Source organism: Protopterus annectens, chromosome 9.part0 (genome assembly GCF_019279795.1).
Source record: "Protopterus annectens isolate FY-2018-M chromosome 9.part0, PAN1.0, whole genome shotgun sequence".
Classification (NCBI taxonomy): Eukaryota; Metazoa; Chordata; order Ceratodontiformes; family Protopteridae; genus Protopterus; species Protopterus annectens.
The window spans coordinates 608,182,855-608,207,298 of NC_056743.1; the positions used below are offsets into that span (position 1 = coordinate 608,182,855).

General features: G+C 38.1%; 1 protein-coding gene across 5 annotated transcripts in view; it reads right to left on the bottom strand.

The window, feature by feature from the left end:
* The window catches only part of DDR1 (discoidin domain receptor tyrosine kinase 1), a 1,200,914-nt gene that overhangs the window by 131,476 nt on the left and 1,044,994 nt on the right, over window positions 1–24,444 (bottom strand). For all 5 annotated transcript variants that reach the window (XM_044083163.1, XM_044083162.1, XM_044083159.1 and 2 more), the window contains 2 exons: window positions 16,608–16,754; window positions 11,298–11,467 (listed from right to left, as the gene is read on the bottom strand). In XM_044083163.1, coding sequence (XP_043939098.1) covers window positions 11,298–11,467; window positions 16,608–16,754 — 317 coding nt within the window. The remainder of the gene's footprint in view (window positions 1–11,297; window positions 11,468–16,607; window positions 16,755–24,444) is intronic.

Genomic DNA, 24,444 nt, shown 5'->3' on the forward strand with positions numbered 1-24,444 from the left:
TTTTCAAACCTATGTATAATCATGTAAAATATTTTGCTGGTTATTATTTCCCTTTAATAATATATGTGTATCTAGGTTTTACCGTCAGAATCTATTATATTTGTCTTTTTCTTTCTCTTTTTTGGAGCTTTTCTCCCTGGGCCTCTGATGAAAATGGGCTATTAGCCCAGTTGGACCTTTCCGGTAAACAAATGTAAAATAAATAAATATAGATTAAAAAAAAAGTAAATCCTCTGCAATAAACTGCTCGGTTCTAAAAATTCAATGAAAAAAACACTGGAGACCCAAAAGGTACGCCCTGTCTGGTGGACCCCATCCATAATAAACAAACTATACAATAGAAGGAGGAAGCTACTAAATGATAGAGCAAAATCTCAAAAAGGGAAGGCATCACTGATCAGTATTAGCAAAAACTTCAGGATAGTTAAGTATGTAAGTCCCTGGGTAGATATGCTCAGAATTAGTCCAATTAGTCAAAAAATACACTGAAACCACCAAAATTGCCAACATCCTAGCTGACAGGTTCAGCTAAATTTCTCCCTCCTGCCCCACCCTCCTCCCTCCCACCAAATCCCATCAGCAGATGCCCCCTGACATCTCAGATGCTCAGGTAAGAGCACAGATGCTCAGGTAAAAGCACAGCATCAATGGGACCAGGATGGTGACCCGGCTGCGCCCCACATGAACTCGCCCACTCACATGAACTCCAAACATAACTAAACTCAAACTAAAAAACAACAGCCCTCAGCCAGCCAAAGAACCGTGCTAAGCAACAGTGGTCCCACCATAGCCTCCTCTCTGGTCCCTCCTGTGCCTCCTAAACGATCCTGGAAACTAAGCCTGACCAGCTTGTCTGCAAAGCTATGGAAAGGATCATCATGGACCTCCTCATAAAGATATATTGGGAGATATTGACACTGGATCCTACCCAGTTCGGCTTTGTTAAGGGCAGATCCTGCCTCTTTAAAAACCTGGATGATTTTTTTGAACATTCACCAAGGCCATTGACAAGGGGAAGGTGCAAAAAATGCAGCAGAAACAGAGCGAGTAGATAAAACAAGCCAAGACTTTAATAAAAAATGCCGAGTGCTTTTGCAAAACCACTTTTGTTTCTTCAGATCATACTCAACAACTAAAAGACCATAAACTAAATACAAATATACTATTCCCCTGGGACACCCCAACCAACAGACACACAGAGAATTATGTTTGCTAAGTAACTAATTACTTGATACTAGTACAATTCAAAGACTAAGCATAATTAAGTCATTAGCAGTCTGTCTACTTTAAAAATTATTTATAAAAACATACCTCTTTACATCACAGAAAACATAGAATACAATACAATTCTACAACATTATTTAAAACTTTTTAAACTTATTTCTTCAGCCTTCAAGCTGTTTTTTTGATGCATTGCAACTTAAACTGATGCTCAGTAAAAGCTTTTTACCTGGAAAGCTTTAGGCAATGCCAACTATAAGTGTATTTCTTTACCATCAGCCTTCAGGGCCATCACCAGTAATGCCAAGGGAGGAATGAAGTGCTGGGCAAAGCAGTACTGCTGCATGTAGGGAGCTAGTTAACATCTGCCTTCATGCAAAATACTCCTGTGTGGGACATTCTTTTTCTAGAATATATAAATTTGAAATATTTCTTTGTATACTAATTTTCTTAACTTTTAAATGAATGTGCTGTCCCCTCCCATGAAGATAAAAAATATCCTTTCAAAATCCAACCTATTTTCTCAGAAATATTAAAAATGATATCCTTCATTTTTGCAGCGGGATTAAACACAATTAGTATGAGTTACATACCACATAATATACTAAGCTCTATAACAGGGTTACAGGAAATGTTGCAAGTTCTCTGAAATGTAATTTGCAAGTTACTCTGCCTACAACCTGATAAAGTAACTCTAAATCTGCACAATTCAGATCTGATTTCATGGACTATACTGCATGTACTGAAACGTCTATCTGCCAAGTATGGCATTTAGTTTTGAAGATGAAAATATACTTGCATAGCCCAAGAAGCTGAAAAAGCATGTCACCGAATTCATCCTAGCAAGTGTCACTATGTGGTCTTGAGACCAATTACTGAAAACTACATTTGTGAGAAACAAGGATTTTTCTTGTTCTCATCTATAAAATAGAGACCTGCCTGCTGGTACAGATTTAGGCATACTTCACACATTTTTTATTTCTTATTTTGTGTAAGTATTTAAGTGCAAAAGGTAAAGATGCCAAGAAAACACTCCTGCCTTGCACTGGGGAGGGGTATAACAATTCATGAGGTAGACATGCATTAGAAAGGTATACGAAATTTAATGCATACTGCATGCAGTGGTATTACAATAAAAAGACAAATGATATTACTTTTGTGTACTCAAAAACCAGAAGTACATCTCTTGTGACCACCATAATTTAACACCTTTAATGTGATATCAAGTCATACATTTGACATCTTAGTGCCAGTACAGCAAAATTCCAAACTCTCTTGGTATAACTGTCATATTTCAGAACCAAGATGAACTGGAATTTGTCGATAATTTTGAAGAATATATGTAAATATAAAAAATGTATTCTCTCTCGCTCTCTCAGAAAATCATGTTAAGACTGACGGCAGTATAGCTTTATAGAAAGAGGAAATAGTGCTATACGCATCTGAACCAGTACATGATAGATTATCAATATGTTGCTTGGAAATGAATGTATCTACACAAAAAAAATTACACGTAAAAAGTTAATTATATAATGACTGGCAATTAGCATTCCAAAATGTGTATGCTGATTGGCCAGCCCAACCAGCGTGCCGTTGTAAATCTAACATATACTAATGGAAAAAGGTCCGGTCGCCCAGACTTTTTCCATTAGTACATGTCCCGATTTTTTTTTTTTTTTTTTTGTGAGCACAGCTAGCAATGGAGAAAGGAAGATCTCTGTTGCTTTAATCTTGCTATGTTATACGTCTAACATAGCGAGATTTGAAGGTATCTTGCTATGTTAAACTCGTTAGCTTTAAAAAAGCAACAGAGATCTTCCTTTCTCCATTGCTTCCTCTAAGCAGCTCTGATGTACTGTGTAAGCATGGGAACACAAGTTCCATACGCATGCGCAGTACATCAGAAAAAGCCCCAGGGTAGCGGAAACTGAGGAAGGGCACCGTGGCAGTATTCTACAAAAACATTACTTAAGAAAAGTAAGTAGTATTTTTCTTAAATAATGTCATTGTATAGTAGCAATAACCCACATCTGGGTGTGGGTAATGCTAGATATACCCACGGTTGTCTTTGTTTGCCCTCGTGACCAAACCACACCAACCATGGGTAAATCTAGCATTACCCACACCCAGAAGTGGGTTATTGCTTAAATATTATTTTCTTATACACGCTGGAATGAGAAACATTTTCTGAACATCTATGCAGCACTGAGAACCACTGTGCTCTTCAGGGATTTTAGATAAATAATGGAAATCTCTGTTAGCATTTTTTGTGTGCTGCAAGGGATCACACAACTACACTGATTTCAAAGTCCTCTAGAGCAAGAGAAAAGTACAGTTGTGTACCCTTACCATAAATGTAGATGTTCGAGTGTATTCACTGTTGCAGTCATTACATTTGGGTAATCTGCTGGCAGGTTGCCCTCAGTCGGCCTGAATCCCAAAGTCTTGGGTCCTGCGTCGGTTGCTGTCTCCTCTTCCATGACATCAGGTAGTCAGGTAGTCAGGGGTATAAAACAAACAGCCAACGCCATTTTCTTTAGTTTTTCTTGTCTCAGATGTCAGGTGCCCCCAAAAGGGTAGCAAAAATATATATAAACTATATATACATGCAACAATACAAACATTACCTTCATCTAAAAGCAAATACACCAAAAAGGTTGTAGAAGATAGTGAAGGAAAAAGAACACTCCAGAATAAAAAGGGGGATGGTGGGCGGGTAACCTGGACTGCAACAGTGAATACACTCGAACATCTACATTTATGGTAAGTGTACACAACTGTACTATGTTCTTCATGTTTCACTGTTGCAGTCATTACATTTGGGTAGAATCCCAAAGCTATGGATGGGAGGCTGGAGCTAAACAGCATTAGGGGCGGCTATAAGGCCCTGCAGAACTGCAGTGGCAAAGCCTGCCCTGGACTTAGAGTAGAGAGACAAATTGTAATGCCTTGTAAAAGTGTGAACAGAACTCCAAGTAGCAGCCTCTAGAATGTCTTTGGTTGGTACTCCTCTGAGAAAAGCTGCTGATGTAGCTGCAGCCCTGGTGGAATGAGACCTAATGCCCATGGGCACAGGTTTGCCATGGTGTAAGTAGCAGAAACAAATGCAGTGGCTTATCCACTTTGAAATAGTCTGCTTTGAAATAGCCTTTCCCTCTGATCCTGCAGCAAATGTCACTAGTAACTGCTCAGTTTTTCTTAGAGCTTTAGTCCTGCTCAAGTAGAATCTTAGTTGTCTGTGTATGTCCAAGGAATGCAGAATCCTCTCCCCCTTGTTCTGTGGATTTGGATAAAAAGTTGGCAGATGAATAGTTTGGTTAAGAGCCACACTGGAAACCACCTTAGGCATAAATGAAGGATTGGTCCTCAGGGACACCTGTCTGGGTAAAATATGATAAAAGGCTCTACAGCCATGAGGGCCTGTAGCTCTTGAGACTCTTCTTGCAGAAGTAATTGCCAAGAGCAGAGCTGTTTTCCATTATAAGAACTTTAGATCTGCAATAGCAGCTGGTTCAAATGGAGGCAGGGTGAGCTTGTCCAACACATAATTGAGGTCCCATGCAGGAACTGGTGATCTTCTGGGAGGCCTTGAATTTTTGGCCCCTGTAAGATACTGCTTTAGTAAAGCATGAGAAAAGATTGGTGGCTCTGTGTTGTAATGAGCCGAGATGGCAGAGGCATGGATTTGTATTGATGAAAAAGATAGGCCCTTGTCAAGCATCTCAGTCAAGTATTGTAAAATCTGAGGAATATTTGGCTCTGCTGTATGAGTTCCTTGTGCTTGGTTCCAAGCACAGAATCTCTTCCATTTATCAGCATAAGATTTTCTAGTACTAGGCCTTCTGGCTTCCAAAATGACATCCATCACTGCTTTACTGAGAGGTGTTTGAATAACTACATGATCAGCCATGCTGCCAGGTTCAGTGTTTGGAGCTGATTGTGCAGGATCTGATTGTTTTGCTGGGACAGTAAGTGAGGTATTTGAGGTAGGTACCAAGCTGGAAATTGAGACATGTTCCTTAGGATTGGGTACCAGTATTGGCGGGTGCAGTCCGGGGCAATTAGTATCATCTTTGGTTTCTCTTGTCTGACTTTTAGTAGGACCCTGGGAAGAAGAGGCAGAGGAGGAAAGGCGTAGACTGACAGGTTTTTCCAACTGAACGATAGGGCGTCTAATTTCCATGCTTGTCTGTGATAAGTCCTTGTGCAGAATTTTTTTCAGTTGATAATTCCGAAGAGAGGCAAAGAGGTCTATGTCCGGGCTCCCCCATTTCTTTGTAATCATGCTGAAGACTTGTGGATCTAGCTTCCACTCATGAGGGTCCATAAGGTTTCTGCTTAAATTGTCTGCCAGAGTATTTTGCTTTCCTGGCAGGAATTGGGCTTGAAGATGCACTTGGTAAGTCAAGGCTGTGTCCCACAGTGCGATGGCTAGTCTGCAAAGGGGGTATGAGTGCGTGCCCCCCTGCTTGTTTATATACCACATCACCGTGGTGTTGTCCGTATTTATCAGTAGTTGTCCTGGATGAAGTAAGTCCTTGAAGGCTGTCAGGGCATTTTGAACAGCTAACATCTCTTTTTTATTGATATGCAGATGCATTTGTTTTGGAGTCCATATGCCCTGAATGCATCTTCCCGCCAGATGGGCCCCCCCATGCATAATCTGATGCATCTGTTGTTAAGGTTTGGCTGGCAGGGGGTAGAGTGAAAGCCCGTCCCATGTTCTGGTGACATGCCTTTGCCCACCATAGAAACTCCTGTTGTAGACAGGGAATGAGAGGAATCATTGCTTCCCGACTGTGACAATGTTGACTCCATAAAATTTTAGGTACCATTGTAGTTTCCTCATATGCAGTCTTGCATATGGAATCAGTAGGATGCAGGATGCCATGGACCCCAAAGCCTGCAGAGTTTGTCTTGCAGTTAACTGGGTTTTTGTTGCCATCAGTTTGACGTAAGTAGTCAGTTGCCTTTGTTTGGCATGAGGAAAGCCATCTGGGCAGTTGTATTCAAGCTTGCACCCAGGAATGTTACCTTTTGAGAGGGTACCAGTTGTGACTTCTTTTCATTTATTGCGTACCCTAGGCACGTTAGAAGCCTTTTCACAAATGCCAGGAGCTGAAGAAGAATGTCCTTGTTCTCTGCTTGAATGAGACAGTGATCCAAGTAAGGATAAATTTATATACTTTCTTGTCTGCAAAATGCAATTACTGGTGCCAGGCACTTTGTAAAGACCCTGGACGCAGTAGATAAGCCAAAGGGCAGCGCAGAGAATTGGTAATGCATAGAGCCAGCCTTAAAACGTCTGAATCTTCTGCACGTTTCCCTTATTGGGATATGCAGGTATGCCTCTTTTAGATCTAATGTCAGCAGCCAAGCGTTCTTGCCCAGCATGGGCAGAAGCTGCTGTAAAATTAGCATTTTGAATTTTGGAATGTCCAGGTAGTGTTCAAAATTGATAAGTCCAGTATTGGGTGCCAGGCCTTGTCTTTTCTGGGTAACAAGAACAGTCTTGAATAAAAACCTTGTCCTTTTTCCAGTTCTGGTACTGGCTGAATAGCCCCCATATCCATGAGGGACGTAACCTGTTTCTGTGCCTCTGCCCATTGATTTTTTGGCAGATCCAGCCAACCGTTTGCCACTGGCAGAGTATGGAAGTGGAATCTGTATCCCTGAGATACTTTGTTTAGCACCCACTTGTCCTGGGTTATTAACTGTCAATTTTGTGAAAAAAGTGCTAATTTTCCCCTAAGGGTGCTGCCAAAAGGTAAGTACTAGGTGATGGCAGAGGGAAGTCATTGAGACTGTTTACTATAGGATTGCCCTTTATTTCCTCCAGATTTGGAGGTAGAAGCACCCCATTGCTTAGACCTGTAAGAATCTTGTGACTGGTATCTGGAACCTTTAGGGCGTCTGGATTTGCCCCTTTGAGCTCTGTCGGACAGCAGGAAAGGACCAATTTTTTGTAGGCCAGTGTCTACTGAATCTTGGTGGCTGAACTTGTAGGAAGTCTTTTACAGTTTGCATAGACTTAGCTTTTGTCTTCCATTTTCTTTAAAACCTCTTCTGCCTTATTACCAAACAGAGTATCATGCTGTAAAGGTGCATCCAGCAATTTAGCTTTAACATGATCAGGCAAATTTTGCTCTTTTAGCCAGGCATGCCTCCTAATCACAGATCCCAGTAACTGTAGCCCTGTAGGAGGTCTCTAAGGAATCAAAACCACATTGCAAAGTATGCTTTCCAACATGTTCTGATGCATGCAATAATTCCTGCAATTCTTTATTTTCTGCATATTCAGAAATAAACATCATTTTCTGTTTCGGCAATCCCATAACATGTTGTTGATACTTGAGCATATGAAACTGGCAGTTTAAGGCCCTAGTTGCCAAGGTTGCAGATGTATAAACCTTCTTTCCCCATCTATCCAGTGCCCTTGAATCTTTGTCAGAGGGGGTAGGATTTTTTCTGTTGAGGGCTTAACCCCTTTTGGACCCTATGATATAGTTTCAGGGTCAACAGCAGGGTTTCTAAATAAAAATGTGTGTGAGTCAGGAATCCTGTAATATCTGTCTGGCTTGCTGGGAGCCGGAGGTAAGGAGTTTGGAGTCGAGCTTGACTCCGAAAACACATCATCCACAATGTCTAAAACAGGAGGTATGGCTAAAGGCCTATGCTGGGGGAGAAGAAGGAAATCCCTGAGCCTCTTTTTTGATTCTGAGAAATCTTGACTCTCCCAGTGAAAATGCTCCCACAAAGTATGCAAGGATTCTCCAAATGAATAATCCTCAGGAGGTGATGCAGATGGGATAGATTCCTCTGCATCAGAATCCTCATAGGGAGTTATAGATAATTCCTGATCAGAAGAGGAATCAGAAGAAATAGAAACCTGATCTGAAGATTCATAATCAGTGTCTTGCCTAGGCCTCTTATCAGGAGGGGGTTGGGAATCCCTGATCAAGGTAATTAGGTCTTCAGCCATTTTGATCATCTGTTTTTTGGGCATAGAGGCCTGTGCACATGGCTCATGCATCTGTTTTTAGCTTTAGAAGCTGCTTTTGTCTTTGATTTTGAAGCTGGCATCAGTTTTATATAAAAATGTTGAGGCCTGAATACACCCTCAGAAGCCGGTGCCTGCTCAGCAGCTCTGGACCCATCCGTGGGTACAATACTTTGAGAATCTTATGGCGTACCAGACTCCACATGGGTCTTGGTAGGGGCCTGCGACTCGAAAGTAGCGGGTATCAGGGGCTGCAAAAGCACCTCACTGAGTACCGGTGAACTGGCGACTGGCTTAGGAGAAGCTTTGTCGTCGGTTTTGGACCTCAACGGTCTGTCTCTGTCCCTTTCTTTGTGTTTTTTGTGTACTTTGGTAGTCGGATTGCTATCCGATGACATTTCAGGGTAGTTAAATCTGCTTCCAAAATACTTTGAGGCAAAAATATACTGACGCTTAAAGGTGCGCTGGTTAAATCTAGCACAAAACTGACAGCCAGGCACATTATGATCAGGGCCTAGGCAAGGAATACAGTACAAATGAAAATCCTTATGAGTATTTGCTTCCCACAAGTAATACAATTATTAACTTTTTCCTGACATCGGTATGGAGCAAGAAAAAAAGTTTCCTTTAGTGAAGACTTCGGTTCTGAAACTCGAACTCGAAAATTTCAGGAGATGGCCGACCGGCACTTGCGAACTGCTTCTACTTTGGGCACCGCATGGCAAGAAAGACTAAAGAAAATGACGTTGGCTGCTAGTTTTATACCCCCTGACTACCTGACGTCATGGAAGAGGAGACAGCAACCTACGCAGGAACCATGACTGGAATTCAGGCCGACTGAGGGCAACCTGCCAGCAGATTACCCAAATGTAATGACTGCAACAGTGAAACACGAAGAACATCTGTAATTCTAACAACTTTTTTAAACCAACAATTAAAGATGATATAATATCATACAGAGAGAAGTTACTGCATTTTAGATTAAAAAAATCACAATACTATAGCTACTATCTGTTAAGGAAACATGACAATACATATTGGAATATGATAAAGACCTTTTCCTCAGATTTTGGTCAACAGACCAGAAGGCTGAGTGGCATTTTGAGGAACATAATCTGTCAGAACAGGACAAAAAAGACCTACAATCATTTTACAAAAAGATACGTACATGTTTGTGGAAGGGAAGGGCAAAGCCCCCTGCAAACCTATATTCAGGAGGAGACCCACTAAAGTCCCTCCTGTAACATAACCACCTTCAAGTCTACCAGGTCTATATCAGAACGACAAAAGATGAATTCGACGAACGCTAGAAGATCGACACATAAACGTCGATCTACGAAAAGAGCAAAGGAAGGAAACGCCAAAAGACACAACGCCAAACGGATTTCCGTGGCCAGCAGGGTGATTGTGGGGATGAGGAACTATATCCTTTTCCCCACTGTAGAGCAGTCTCGGAGTTGTTATATATAAGTAGGGGGTGTGGGGGGTGCAAGGGGGGCTTGCCCCCCTGCAAAACTGTTTTCTGTTGTGTTTGTTTACTTTGATTTTACTTAACTGCATGGCGCTGTTGCTTCCGGGAATCTGTTCAGCGTTGTGAATTTTCTGCGTTTCCGTCCTTCGCTGTTGTCATAGATCGACATTTATGTCTTGATCTTCTAGAGTTTGCTGAATTCATCTTTCATGCTTATAATATAAGTCTACCATTTTAAAGAGGTAAATCTGTTGTTCTGCAATGGACAGACTCCTAGACAAGTGTTTATGCAGTGAAGGGTTTGAAGAAGCATGTTTCCCCCAACTCTTAATCAACACAAACAATTCTATAGGCTTGAGCAAAAGATGAGATTATAAGTAGAGCAAAATGAAAGGTGAAGCCAATGGGTAGTAGTAGGGTTATCAGTGAGACATAGGGCATGATGAAACAAACATTAAAATGAACAATTTAGTGAGAACTGTCACTTTCTAACATGATGTACATAACTCAGTGACAAATCGGTCATTATGTCAATGTGATCTGAAATATTACTTATAGTGCTTAATTTTGGGGAAAGCATTTCAAAAACCAACATCTGTTCTGATAAACATAGTAGGATTTCAAAACTTAGGCCAGTACACAGTTGTTTTGAGGAAGTGTGGGAGAAAATGCAGAAAAACACTGGCAGGCAGGAAATACGAGCACGTGGGAACTGCAGTGTCTGCCAGTATGTAAAGGCAGAAGGGATACAGCAAACAAAAGGATGCACTTATATATGTGTTCTGCAGTTATTGTTTTGTCAGTAATCCAGTTTAATGTATTTAATGCAAGTAAAATACATTAAAACCCACATTAAAGTGTCATAAACATGAACTTAATTATAGGACACAAGAAATGTGAAAAGTAAACTCTGTACAAGTGTTGGGTACTCATTTTTGACAGTAGAATACTCAGTAGCCTTTTTCTGGTACAATTTTTTTCTAACAGTTTAAAAAACAAATGGAGAATAAATTCAAATCAAAGCAATTTATACATGCAATATCAGAATAAATGGGCATGAATTGTTGATGTATTGTGCATTTATTTGCTGATTTGCTTATTAAACCTATATAACTGTTGCTGGCATGACTGGGACAAGTCATAGCTGAAAAGGGTCTGTCAACCAGACTACATCCCATGTTAAACAAAATAAAAATAAAAATTTAAATAAATAAGATGTGGCTTGCTGGCTGCTGTCATCTGTGATATTGCAGTTATTTTGTGTTTTTTTTTTAACTTTACAATATTTATGATTTAAACCCGTGGTGGTGGTGCTGCCGTAGCGTTATCACCTCACAGTAAAACCTGTCTGGTTCGATTCTCAGCTAGAGCGTCTTCTGCATGGAGACATGCGTGAATGGGCATACCTTCATTGAAGGTTGTGCATCAGGGCTGGTAACTCGGCATGTAAAAATCAACTACCAATCATTAGCGGACCGGAGTTCCGCTGTGGCGACCCCTAACCGGGAAAAGCCGAAAGAAACAACAACAATATTTATGATTTAGCACAGAGTTTAAATTAGTTCACCTAACATGACTTACACTGTTCAGTAGTGGGTGACTTACCTTCCCCAGGATCTTCTTCCAGTATTGCCTCCAGAGGATGATGAAGATGACTACAAGCAGCAGAAGGATGATGGCTACCAGACAACCAATCAAGATGGAGGTGTTGCTGTTGTCAAGCTTAGCAACTGGCTGGCTGGCTCCAGGTGAGATGTTCATGACAATTTCAGTATCTGAAAATGGTAGATACAGACCATTAATCTGAATATGAATGTGACTGGTAGAGGCTGATGGAGCTACCTGTAAAGGAAGGGGTAGCAATCTGCAGAACAGGATGGATGCACAATGGCCTGTTTCAGTCAGCATATTAATTGTTTTTGTCTAACAAAAACAATAAAACTACAAAATAACATAGCCAAATAGCTCAGGAAAGGAAAAACGCAGTTTCAACAGATCTCTCAGCTAGATACTTCTGACATCATAATCCAATAAATCATCTCTGATTTAAAGCATTTGCAGCATTTTCCTATTAATTCCATGAAGCAGTATGGATTAAGACAGACTTAATCCTATTTGCAGAGATATGTCTAATTAGGGGTGAGCAAGCGTCTAAAAATCTCAACATTTGCAAGCAAATGAAAACTGTTCACTACGCCATCATACATCTTTCAGTCTCCCTCCAATTTTTTTCCAAAAATGTAAAAAAGCATAATTTGTGTATTGTTTTTGTACATTGCTGCTTCGCTCATCTCTTCCCATTTCATTTTTTCTGAGTCCTGAGTCCATGCTAAAACATCTTTTGAGTTTTTTTTTTCAAACAAAACAAATACATATATTTTACAGTTGCCCATGGGGATCAAAATCACCCTGCACAAGTCTGCTTACATTTGTTTGATTTTTCTGCTCTTACTTGTCAGATTCTTGCCTGTCCTCCCTTTTTTACAGTATAGGGATTAATGGTTCAGGCAGCATAGATGCCCTGTCATGGCTCGTTATATTTGTTTCCTCTGTTCCACATGACGACTTGTACATGCATAGTGGATCTCCACTTATGTCTACAAGTGAGAATTCAAAAGATGTCTGAAACAAACAAATTCTTCAAACCAATTTGAACAATGGCACTTACGCTGTCATAGAGAAAAGGTTAACTTTCTCTGCAATCCTAATTCTTACCTGGTACCCTTACGCAGATAAGGGTAAAAGTAAACAGAAACACATTCTCACAGTAAAAATTTGCCCTCCTTCCAAAAATAAGGTATACTTGTGAGATTCTCTGAAGGTCAAGGGCAAAGCACAAGTGATCAAGCAACGACAGCAATGGATAAACTTGTATTACGCACATCCCAAACATAATATAATTGTGTAATAGTATTACCTGGAGAAATGTCTTATGTATTGTAAATACTGCCATTATGTGATGGATCTTTCTTTTTCATCCTTTTCTTTGTTAAGTTAACTCTAAGGGGACTGATTAGTAATGAACTTATGGCTGTGTAACTGAAGATGCCAGCAAAGAGCATTTTAGTGCAGTTGATGCATCTTTTTTAGAAGAATATAGTAAGTTTGTTATCTGTGGTGTTGCTTTTCTTTTATGACATGTAACTATATCTGTAACAAAAACAGGAACTAACTCATGCCATGCTTGTTAAATTAGCTTATTAATTAGATAATGTATATTTTTACGTAACATATACACCAGTTACATGTCAGCTGCTACAAGGAAGTCTAAATGTGACTATGACCGGTTAATTTTCCATGATTGTTTTAGGGTCGGAAGATTGGCAGAGGCAGATTTTACTTAAAAGAATTCACTTTTGTCGCCATCACTTATAAGAATTACATTATGTCTGGTCCCTTTAATTTCTGAATTCTGTAATAAGTTTAATGGGGTTCTGATCAGGCTTTCATGTATGCCTCTTTTTCTGTTTATAAACCTTCAGAGTTATAACATTAAAAGGCTAGCACTTGGCCTGAATACAGATTCATTAAATGAGGCTGTTGTGGTCACCGTTTGCTGTCACCCTCACTGAATTCTATGGAGGAATGTTTAAAACTCCCGGTATAGATGGTGGAGAGAATTCGACTCACATTTTGAAAGTACAATTTTTATGATTATCATTTTTTTTGTGATCAGCTTACTTATCAGTGTTTTCAATGGACTGCAATGGAACTTTGCTGCACATTAGTTCACAACTGCAAGGATATGCAGTCAGCCACGGTATTATAATGTGGAAGGTTATTATATGCTGCTCATCACATTCACTGTTTTGTTCTACAGCTCTTTGGTCTACTGGCAAACATGGGCGTGTTAACTTATTCTGCCTACATATAACCTTACCAAACCGATACACTGTATCTCTTTGCTAATCTGCAGTGGAATTCTTTCCACTGCTGTCAGAAAAATCTGTTTGTCTACTTTAACTCAGTAAGTAATTCAATGTATTAAGTATTGCAGCTTCCTGTTATTGCAGAAGAATGTTTTCTCAGATTGTTCCTCAGTTATCTGCACTGTCTTCAGTTCACTCCTCTTCTCTGTACATATCTTTTCTTTTGAAACATGCTACTCTTTTTGGCCTCTCCTGGTTGCCTTGAGATATTTGGAAGTTTCTGTCATAAATAGATATCATTTAGTACTCAGTGAAATAAAATCTATTCCAGCCAGGAGAAAAACATCTAGAATCTCACACCAGTGTTTTTGGTGGCCACACTGAAAGGTAACTACTGATTACTACATATTTATGTCCACCGTTTTCCTTAGTGCTTAGTGGTGAACTAAACATAAAATACTTATTTTATGCTACTATTCCCCTTTCAAGAAAACACATTAACATACTGGAAAACAAAGATTTTTATTTTTTAAATGTGTTCATCTTGCAGATTAAAGCAGCCTTTTCATCTTTCATTCTGATATTACAGTTACAGTGACAGTTGACGCAGCTGGTGATGTGTCCCGATTCCCTGATGTGCACGTGCATCTTCAGTTTGTTCCACTGATCTTATCAACATAATAACAGCTTGTAGTGTTAATGAAAGCACTATAAGCAACTCCAGGTGGACTGACATATCTACATCTAAGGACAACCGATGGGAAATGCTCCTCTTTCAAAGCACAGAGATCACTGAATTGACAAATATCAAACTGTGCTGTTAGACAACAGCACATCTCAACTGACTTGTCAATATCCCCACAGTCATGTTACTTTGGAGTAAATGCGTGTGTGTGTGTGTGTGTGTGTAGATACACACACACAAATAAGGGGAATGTTGGGGGAGATACTACTTCGTGATACAGTATCTTCTTTTTCATCACTTCTGTGGTTCATTGTTTCTTTTTTTGTTTTTGTTTGCATGCTTATCAGTTCATGCATCTGTCATTCATACTAGCTTTCTGTACCTTTTTTCATTCTTAGTGGTTATGTTTGGGAGAGCTTTTTAATGATACGAATCCCACCAAAAAGGCCTTGCGTAGAAAAGATAACACATTTTATTTAAATAATGCCATCACGTAACAGCAATAAATCAAGTCAATGTTATAGATAATGCACAGTGCTACTGCTACAGAGTGGAGGTGTTCTCTAGACTGGTCATGAGGCCTAGTGCACTGTAAATCGAGTGAGATATCAGGTGTGCAGCTCATGCCGTGGTATATTGCTTGGTTATACTCCTCCTGTCCTCAGTCATATTTGTATTAAATTCCTTTATTCTTTCTTTTACAGATTATCATGTGAAATCTGTTCCACTGATGTTGCTTCATCCAAACTACTAACACCATCTTTCTTACTCTGTAAGAATGGAGTATCTTTAAACACACATTACTTGACAGTGATAAAATGTGCACTCCTGGAACAGATCTAGGTTTGGAGTTGTACATCAGCCATTTACCAAACAACATACCAGTGTTTAATGTTGTACATTAGCCCTTTACCAAACACTAAACAAATGCAGTACTCCTTATGAAGCCATTTAATATCCTCTGTTTCTAGACTGCAATTAGAAAAAAATACTAATTAACCCTGATGTGTCACATTCAGTTAAATTATTTCAATTTTTTTATTAACACAGTGTTACAAAACATAATACGGTCCTTTCATGGTAAAAGTTCTTCTACAGTAGTAAAATGTCACAATCAGCATACAAGAAATGAGGTTTGCAGACTTGTCTGCTTTTCACTGTTGTCCCCTTCATTCTGCAAAGCCAAAGAAACATCCTTCATCTTGCAAGATTTCCAACTCTGTATACACTATACTGCTTGCTATTAGCTACAATGTATACACGTAACTTTTGCCCTCAATTAGCCAGATTTACTTAATCCATTCCTTCATTTCACTAAAGCAGACATTACAATGAGACTGGAATTTTCCCTTTTTTCCGTCACTTTTTCTAAAATAATAAACTTTAAATCTTATTTGTACTACGTCTGTTTTGTTGCGCTGATATATATTCCGAGGCATATATTCATACAACAGATTTACATTAATTTATGCCTTTGAATGAATTTAGTACAGCAGAAATTTTTGAACTGTGGTATTCCCTGTAGGCCCTATTATTGAACATTAGTGATGAAACCACATATGTATTTAAAACCATTGTAAATGGTTAAATGTAAATTACGTGAGGCTAAGGTAACAACTGAAAATACACCCTGGATCTTTCACTCTGATGAGTCATTAATTACTAAAATAGATGAACCATTGCTAAGTACCTTGTTTCACAGATTTGCAGATCTGAGGCATCAAAAATAGTTCTTTGAAAGAAACATGCACAGCAGTATAGACCATAAAAGTTCAACAAAAAAGTCAAAAAAAAAAATCATTAGCATTAACGTGTATTAGTAACTTAGACGTAGGCATATCCAAACATCCACTATGTTACCCATTGCAGCAACCATATTGGTATTTAATGACAGGGACGTTGCTATAGATAAATCAGTATTTCATTGTACCACTGCATACATAAAGGATTGATTAAGAAGTCGATCAAGATTCAGTGTTTTGAAGCAATGCAAACAAAATGTAGAAAGCAAAATCATTCAGCTACTGATTACACTTGTAAAGCTAAAGATTTCTGTCTGGAAGAGGTTTACTTAAAAATTCAGACTAAACTACCATGCAGATTTAAGTACTTTAAATGTTTAAATTTAAAAAAGAGAAGTAGCAGAGGTTGTTTGTGTCCTGAAAAGTAACTCATAGTACAACTGAATTTAGAAAACTGGAGGGATTTCTGTCCAGTGCATTATTAACTGCCTTCATTCGTATTGCATAATGTCTGTAAAGACTGTTTTCAATAATGGATTTTCTGCCATTATACTATAGTGATACAATACAGATGTTTATATGTTGTTTTCCATTTTACAGACATTCCCAGCCTTCCTACCTTGAGTAGTTGTCATAGCAAAGGTCCCGGGATCCCATCCAACCGTGGAGTTTGGCAGTGCAAGGGGTGGTGGAGGCTCTTCTACTGTTGGAACAGGGGCCGGAGGCAACATAATGGTGGTTGTCATGGGAACACCTTCTCCAGGATCTGCAAGAAGAAAATAACAATTAAACATATAACTATGCCCATTACATTTCTAATACAATATAACTTCTTTCTAGATGCATCTCATAAGAAATTGGTTTATGACATTTGGCTCTTCATAAAAGATAAAATGAATGGCAGAAAATGGTTTATACTGCAGTCTTAGACATAACAACACTTTCAGCAAAGGTAATGAAACATTAACATTTAATGTGGCAACCTAAACAGGCACAAAATCTCTGTTGTATCACTTAGCTGATGAAATCAAAGATAATGTTAGAAGCTATTTTTTTTAATCAAGATGGTACTGAACCTAAGGGGTGACCTATTACATAATCAGTGAATAAGGAACGAAATTGTGGCTCTGCAGATGCTGCCCTCATTTGTGTAAGTTGCCTTACGTAACCTACAGAATACCGAATGGTAAGGTGAGGCAAGTGTCTATAAATGAATGTACAGGTCTGTTGCATGCAAGCTTGGAGCCGCATGAGCAGAGTGAGAACTGAATGTCTCCAGTAATTCACTTCAACCTGGTATTATTTAATGGATAATTCCAGTCTTTCATAAAATGATGAATTAGGCTATATTAAGAATCAAAATTAATTAACCACATAAAGAAAAGAACATGTATTTAATAACCTAGCACAGCAAGAAAGGCAAGCCTATGAATATTTTTTTTTATTAATTTTATTTTTATTTATATTTGTTGAACGAGGTAGAGCACTGACCTACATGGATATTTTTAAGACTCTGAATGGGAGCCCTGTTTGGATAAGTGACTTGCTCAGGGTCACACAGTTGGGAATTGAAGGCCAAGGTAATCCAGCCCTGGCCCAAAGGAATTCTTTGTGCCAATTGCCAGAAATTACGTCTTAAATGAAACAGAGATTTGAATAACAGGAAACCTCAAATAGTTTGACTAACTGGTCATAATATGTCACTTAATGTTTAATATTGGGATCGTCAGCCTGCCCTGTTCACACACGTCCACATTCCCACATTAGAAACATCCACACATTCTAATCTATTAACTTATTCTACTTGCAGTTAGTTTTTTTTTTTTTACTGTATCATTTGGGTCACATAGAATTCATAATGAGACAGACTAATAAATGACACCACTTTATTATCATTCTTTCTATTTAACTAATCATCCGGCACATCTTTATATTTACTGTGATTTAGCTTTTGATTATGTGTATGTTTAGATGGCTTGAAGTAAAGCTTAGGGGGTTTAGCTTCTCTGTTAAATGAAAACTGATTTTAATGTATCATTCAGGAAGGCGAAGGGAAAGGGGAAGGGATTTCACTTTTATAGCATGTCATTAATATTGGGATCTACATTTTCACGCTCACACACACACACAGATGTGCACAAACACACACTAGCACAGATAAAGGCAATGAACTACTTCCTGCAGTGCAAAGTCTGGGTCTCTCAACCACCATGTGCTTACTGTGTGGTGCTGAGCAAGTCACTTGACCAGACAGTGGTGCTGGGAATTTGGATTGGGCTCTTAATTGGCATGTGTGCTGGGAGACCAATAAAGTAGATGTATATATATACACACACACACACACACACACACACACACACATACACACATACACACACACTACTTCACTCTCTCTCTCTCTCTCTCTCTCTCAAAGATTTAACCATTTGAGCTACACACTATGATTTTTTTCTTACACTACATTACATTTTTTTCTAAAATCTCTCTCTTATCAATGAAAAAAAATGCATTTACTTCACAGACTGCGATGGTGGTGCTGCGGTAGCATTGTCGCCTCACAGTTAGATGTTGCCCATTCAATTCTCAGTTAGAGCGTCTTCTGTGTAGCGACATGCATGAACGGGCATTCCTTCATTGAAGGTTGTGCATTAGGCCCGGCAAGCCAGTACGTAAAAATCTATTGCCAATCATTAGCGGACCGGAGTTCCGCTGTGGCGACCCCTAACTGGGAAAAGCCGAAAGACACAAACAAACTATATCTTTCATAGCTAGGCAGCAATGGGTATCATAAAGCTTTAGTTTGCTTTACCTTTTTATTGGCTACGAAATATGCAGTGTTTCTATTGTCCACCAGTTTACCTTTGCCCTGGGCATGGCTTAAAAGGGTCTTTGGACCAGTCTTACCTACCCATTAACAAACAAACAATGATACCTGAAAACTGACATGTATTTGAAGTGTTTTAAGGCAATTAAAAGGTCTAACTATGACTGTTTGCAAGATGTTCACATGCTTTCAAAAGCTTTGCCATAGAAAATAATGTAACTAAGCTCTGTTCAAAATATTTATACTTAAAAGCAAGTTTAATAACACAATGTAAGAGAAATTTTAGAAACTATAACATGTTTTCAGTGGTTGAAAAAGTTCTTCCATAACTTAACTTTTTTTTCTTGAGGTATACGGTATACCACATTTTCCCGTCTGCTTCACACAGTTCTTCACTACTAAGAATGTCATATACTTGCCATCTCACAGAGCACCACTAGAGGTCTGTATTGTATTGTTGAAGTTAAAACTATAAAAGCCAGATCGATTTTAAACCCACTTATAGGCATCGATCCTAACAAAAATTAATCCTAACATATATATTATACGTGCATTTTTACAACTATATATTTTTTTATTAAAAACAACAACTGCAGTCCTGCATTAATAGCCTTTTGGGATAAGCATAAAACATCAAAGAAACACATTATCAAGGCCCTCATTAAGACAAGTAAAAACTTACAGATTTTGGCACACTGACTGCACACACCCTAATTCCATTTAGCCTGATCTCCTTTAAGCTGTTATGTAGCATATTTTTGATGAGCAGGATTGATGATAATATGGAAGTTATGATTAGGAAGTGAACAAAGGCTGATCTGGGTCTCACCCACTTGATGCTTTTGAATTTTAGGCAAAATCGCAACTAATTGTAAAACAATTATTTTGTTGCTTCTTACCAAACTTAATAATTTCACTAGTTTTCTTGCGATTTGTATCATGTAATAACATGTAAAACATGAAGGCAGCTATCACTGACTGATGTTTTTCTTAACAGTACAGTGTCACACACACACCAAAGCATGGTGGCTATGAACAGTGAATGCTGCCATAGAAGAACATTTCAGTTGCAGATGCATGAATTCTGACTTATTTTTAAAAGTACAGATTTTCTACTCTGGAGTGTGGAACACCCTCTGTTTGTTGGTAGTGCATTTGTGCGTTTAAACTGTAAAGTAACATAACATGACAACGCATCTTTTCAGTCACTTCTTTACTAACTTCCATCTTTTAACTAGGCTGTATAAATTCTGTTGCTGAGTTTCTCTTTCCATTCCCCTCCCTGTGCTTTTCTCCCCCCTTACTACTACCGTCTCCAACGTCTCTCCTTGTTTATCCCTTACTCACATTCCCTACCATTTTCTCTACAACTTGCTTCTGAATCTCCCCATATTCCTCCCTCCTGCTTGATATCCTATACCCCCTCATACTACTGACCTCTGTCTGCCTTTACTAACATTCCCATACTTGTTACTTCCCTTTCCTTTCTTTCTTTTTAACAATCCAGTATACCCTCAGCTTACTACTCACTTCTGCCTTATTATATACCCCTCCAGTCAATCTACCCTCTGATTCAACTCCTTTATTCTTCACTCCTCTCACACTGTCTTTATCTTATCTATCTGCCCTCTTATCACACACCTTCTCTTTGATTTTATCAATTAACCAATGATTTTGAACCTATACTTCCTTGAAAAAACTCCTACATAACCTTTATTTTATTTCTTTATTCCTGTATGTATGTATGCATTAATTTATTTATTCAGTTACATACTATTAACTACTAGTGGACTGGTACAAGACCATTTTAAGCCATGGATTGTCCCAAATGCACAAAACAGCATAACAGGCAATTACTGAGAATACTGTTTTACCAGGATATAGAATTAAAATAAATGGCACTGGGTTTAACAAGTTGGGGGATGCCTTAAAACAATACAGAATAAGGAAATAAGTATAAAAGAAACAGCAAAAGAAAAAAAAAGGAACACCTTCTATAACCTTACTCCCACTGTTAATGTACTCTTGTATGTTTGTTCTGTTTAGACCCTTCTTAAAATCTGTTCTTCTCCCAGCTTACCAATATCTGCCCCTCCACGTTCCCTTGTCACAAACTCCTTAACTCCCATAGTGTGTAAAGGTCTTACCTCACTACCACTACCTTTCTACAGTCACACTTGAGTGCTGCAGACCACCTGATTTATATATTTAGGTACACATTAACCTGCAACTATATACAAAGGTTCTACTGAAGTAATATTAATTCATTATTTTCTAGAGCATTTAGTACTATTACATGATATGCATTTTTGTCTTCTCATTTATTTTTCTTTTCTGTTTATGAAGTGGACTTTGGATGAAATATTTTAAATTGTTTATGTACCACACATAAATGGAAACCTTTGCCTTGGACTTCGACTTCAAACTCACCTATCCTCGTTGAGCATTTGCCGTCATTAAAACCAACCAACCATCCACCCACCCAACTAGCAATCCAAGCAGTAAATACAGAAATAAGCTACAAATCATGTTACTGACCTGTGCATAAGAATTCCTAAAAAGTACCAGTGGAGTGAGAAAAAGAGCCCAAAACTCCAAAACCATAAAAATAGTGAAAAGCAAATGTACTTCTGGAAGGACAAACCTCAATCCTGTAGTTTGACTCCTTTATTATCAAATGGCTATAATAAAATACAGTAAAAGCACATAAACACAAACGCTTAACATATCACCGAATTTTCATCTTTACAAAGACTTCTTCAGATGTAAGCATAACTTTACATGATTGTTCCTTATATACTATGAACAATCAAGAACCACCAATGGAAAGAAAAAACTTATTATTCATTTAACCCTCTCATAACTATGTATATCAACAACTTCATTTAAAATACCTTAGTTATAATATTATTAAATGCATAAAACTTACCCAAACAAGTAGCAAAAATGTTTATAAAAAAATATATGAACATATATAAAACAATGCAAACATTCTTGTCTTTCGGCTTTTCCTGGTTAGGGGTCACCACAGCAGAAATCTGGTCCGCTAATGACTGGCAGTGAATTTTTACGGTGCCAAGTTGCCAACCCGACACCCAACCTTCAAAGAAGGCACACCCATTCATGCACACACCTACCTGCATGTCTTTAAGCGTCACTCGACCGCAGGGAGGGCATGCAGTAATTTTCTTAACTCCCTACTATTATTATCATAGATCTCCATCTAAAAATATGTATAATCTAGCTGCCCTGAGTTTAAGTATTGGGGCCACTGTTTCCTTTAATCCAGGAAATTTGTTAGCTTCTAATATAATTTGCCAATACAGCTCTCTGTATTCTATTCTAGCCTCCCAGGGTCCCCCTCTTAAGTCAATATGTACTATTTCTAAAACAAAAAAATTAATTTCTGCTCTTTGACATGACTATGTTTAAATACAGCATTATTAGGATTCTTATTCCTTATGTCATATCTGTGTTCATATATTCTCTTTTGAAATTTTCTATTTTTCCTATATAAAATGCATTACATTTGTCACACAACACAATATAAATCACCCCACTAGTGTTGCAATTAACATAACTTCTACTTTTGAAGTGTTTATCTCTCCCTACTATATATATATATATATATATATATATATATATATATATATATATATATATAAATATATTTCTGAGTATATATGTATATACATATATTTGTGTGTGTATATATCTTCCCCACTTTTAATGTAAGGGCATTGTGGGCAAGACCCACATTTATAAGTAACCTACCTTTCCCTGTTTGTTAAATGTGTTTTCATACCTTTTATTTTCTAATACATTTTTAATGTTGGAGCCCTTTCTGCACATATATTTCAGGGGCTTTTCAAAAATAGTATCCCGATTTAAAATACTAGCAAATCTGGCCCATTCTTTCTCTATAATTCTCTTAACCCCCTTTATTTAATAATAATATAAGTAAGGTAATTTAAATGAAGTTATTAATATACATAGTTATGAGAGGGTTAAATTAATAATGTTTTTTTTTTCCATCGGTGGTTCTTGACTGTTCATGGTACATAAGGATCGATCATGTAAAGTTATGCTTTCATCTGAATAAGTCTTTGTAAAGACGAAAACGCAGTGATACGTTAAGCATTAGTGTTTATGTGATTTACTATATTTTATTGTAGCTGTTTGTTGATAAAGGAGTCACAAACTATGCTGGACAAAGTAGTCACAAACTATGCTATTAGAAAAAGTTAAAAGTAAAAAAAAAAACTGTAAGTTTTCATACACAGAGTGCCCTATTACCCACCTTACACAACATCTACTTTTAAATTGCATAACTGATCCCATGGTGTATAACTTACACTTCCTACCCATTTCTGAAGCAAACCACTATGTCTTGAAGCAGTTTTACTTTCCTCTTGATTAAATGTTTTCTAGATAAATAAACTATGTTTTTATTGGTTTCCTGGTATGTGAAGAATTTATTTTCTACTGCTTTTCCAACATTTCATTTAAGTCTGGAATTAACCTAAGGTAGAAGTAGAGCATAGCAGGTAAGTGTATCAGCAGAAGATGAAGTCCAGTTCATGTGCCCAACATAATCATTCTCCTGTCTGTTGGATAAGCTGACAGCCTGCAGTCTGCTGTTTAATGGTTACTTTGTCAGATGCAGTTCTAATCTCTCTCTCTCTCTCTGTATCCAGTCCAGTACAAATGTGAATGACTGTTTTATTAAACTACTTTACTTTCAAAGTAAATATTTGCATGTTGGTGACGGGTGATTATGTGTGACTTGATGGAGGGAGATAGGGGGAGCAGCCTGCTGAGGTCAGGGCTGGTGTGCCATGTTAAAGGGGTCTGGCATTGGTAAGGACCCCTGTAGTCCTCTTTCTTTTGTGGAGTTGGTTAGGTTGCAGGTTGAAGATGGTCACACGCTGCTCGGGTTGGCATGGTTGGTACAGTGGGTAGTAGTGTTAATGCTGTTGTTTTAATACAGTAGTGAGCAGCTCAATACTGGCATAATGGTAACATTGTACATGTTGTTAACGGATATCTGTGATATAAGCAGTAGTCAAATATAGCATAAAACTGTATTGCATGTACAACAAGCTGGTCACACTGCATACTTGGTCTCCTTATTGCACTGGAGTAGGGGTATATGTATAAAACTAGTTTTCCTGTGAAAAAAATAAAATCCTTCTTTCATTAACTTTGTTAGTCAGTCCCCTTTTATAACTCAACATAGAAATTACTCTTAATCAGAGAACTGAGGTCTGTGAATCAAACACCTAAAATATGTGAGTGTGTGTATGTGTGTGTGTGTGTGTGTGTGTGTGTATACATATATATATATATATATATATATATATATATATATATATATATATATATATTTTTTAATTTCATTTTTATGTTGCAGAGAGATGAGCTTGACCATTACTTACAGGTGTGATATCATTAGTAGGAATTGGCCAATATTGCTCTCTGATGATAAAAATTAAGGAACTGGTGGGTGTTAGAGCAAGCTTTGTTTTTAAAAGTAATTTGTCATTCGAGGACATCTATGTTATGGACCTTATAAGAAATTTGAAATGAGATCTGACAGGATGAGCACTTTCCCATGTAGGCCATGCGAGGC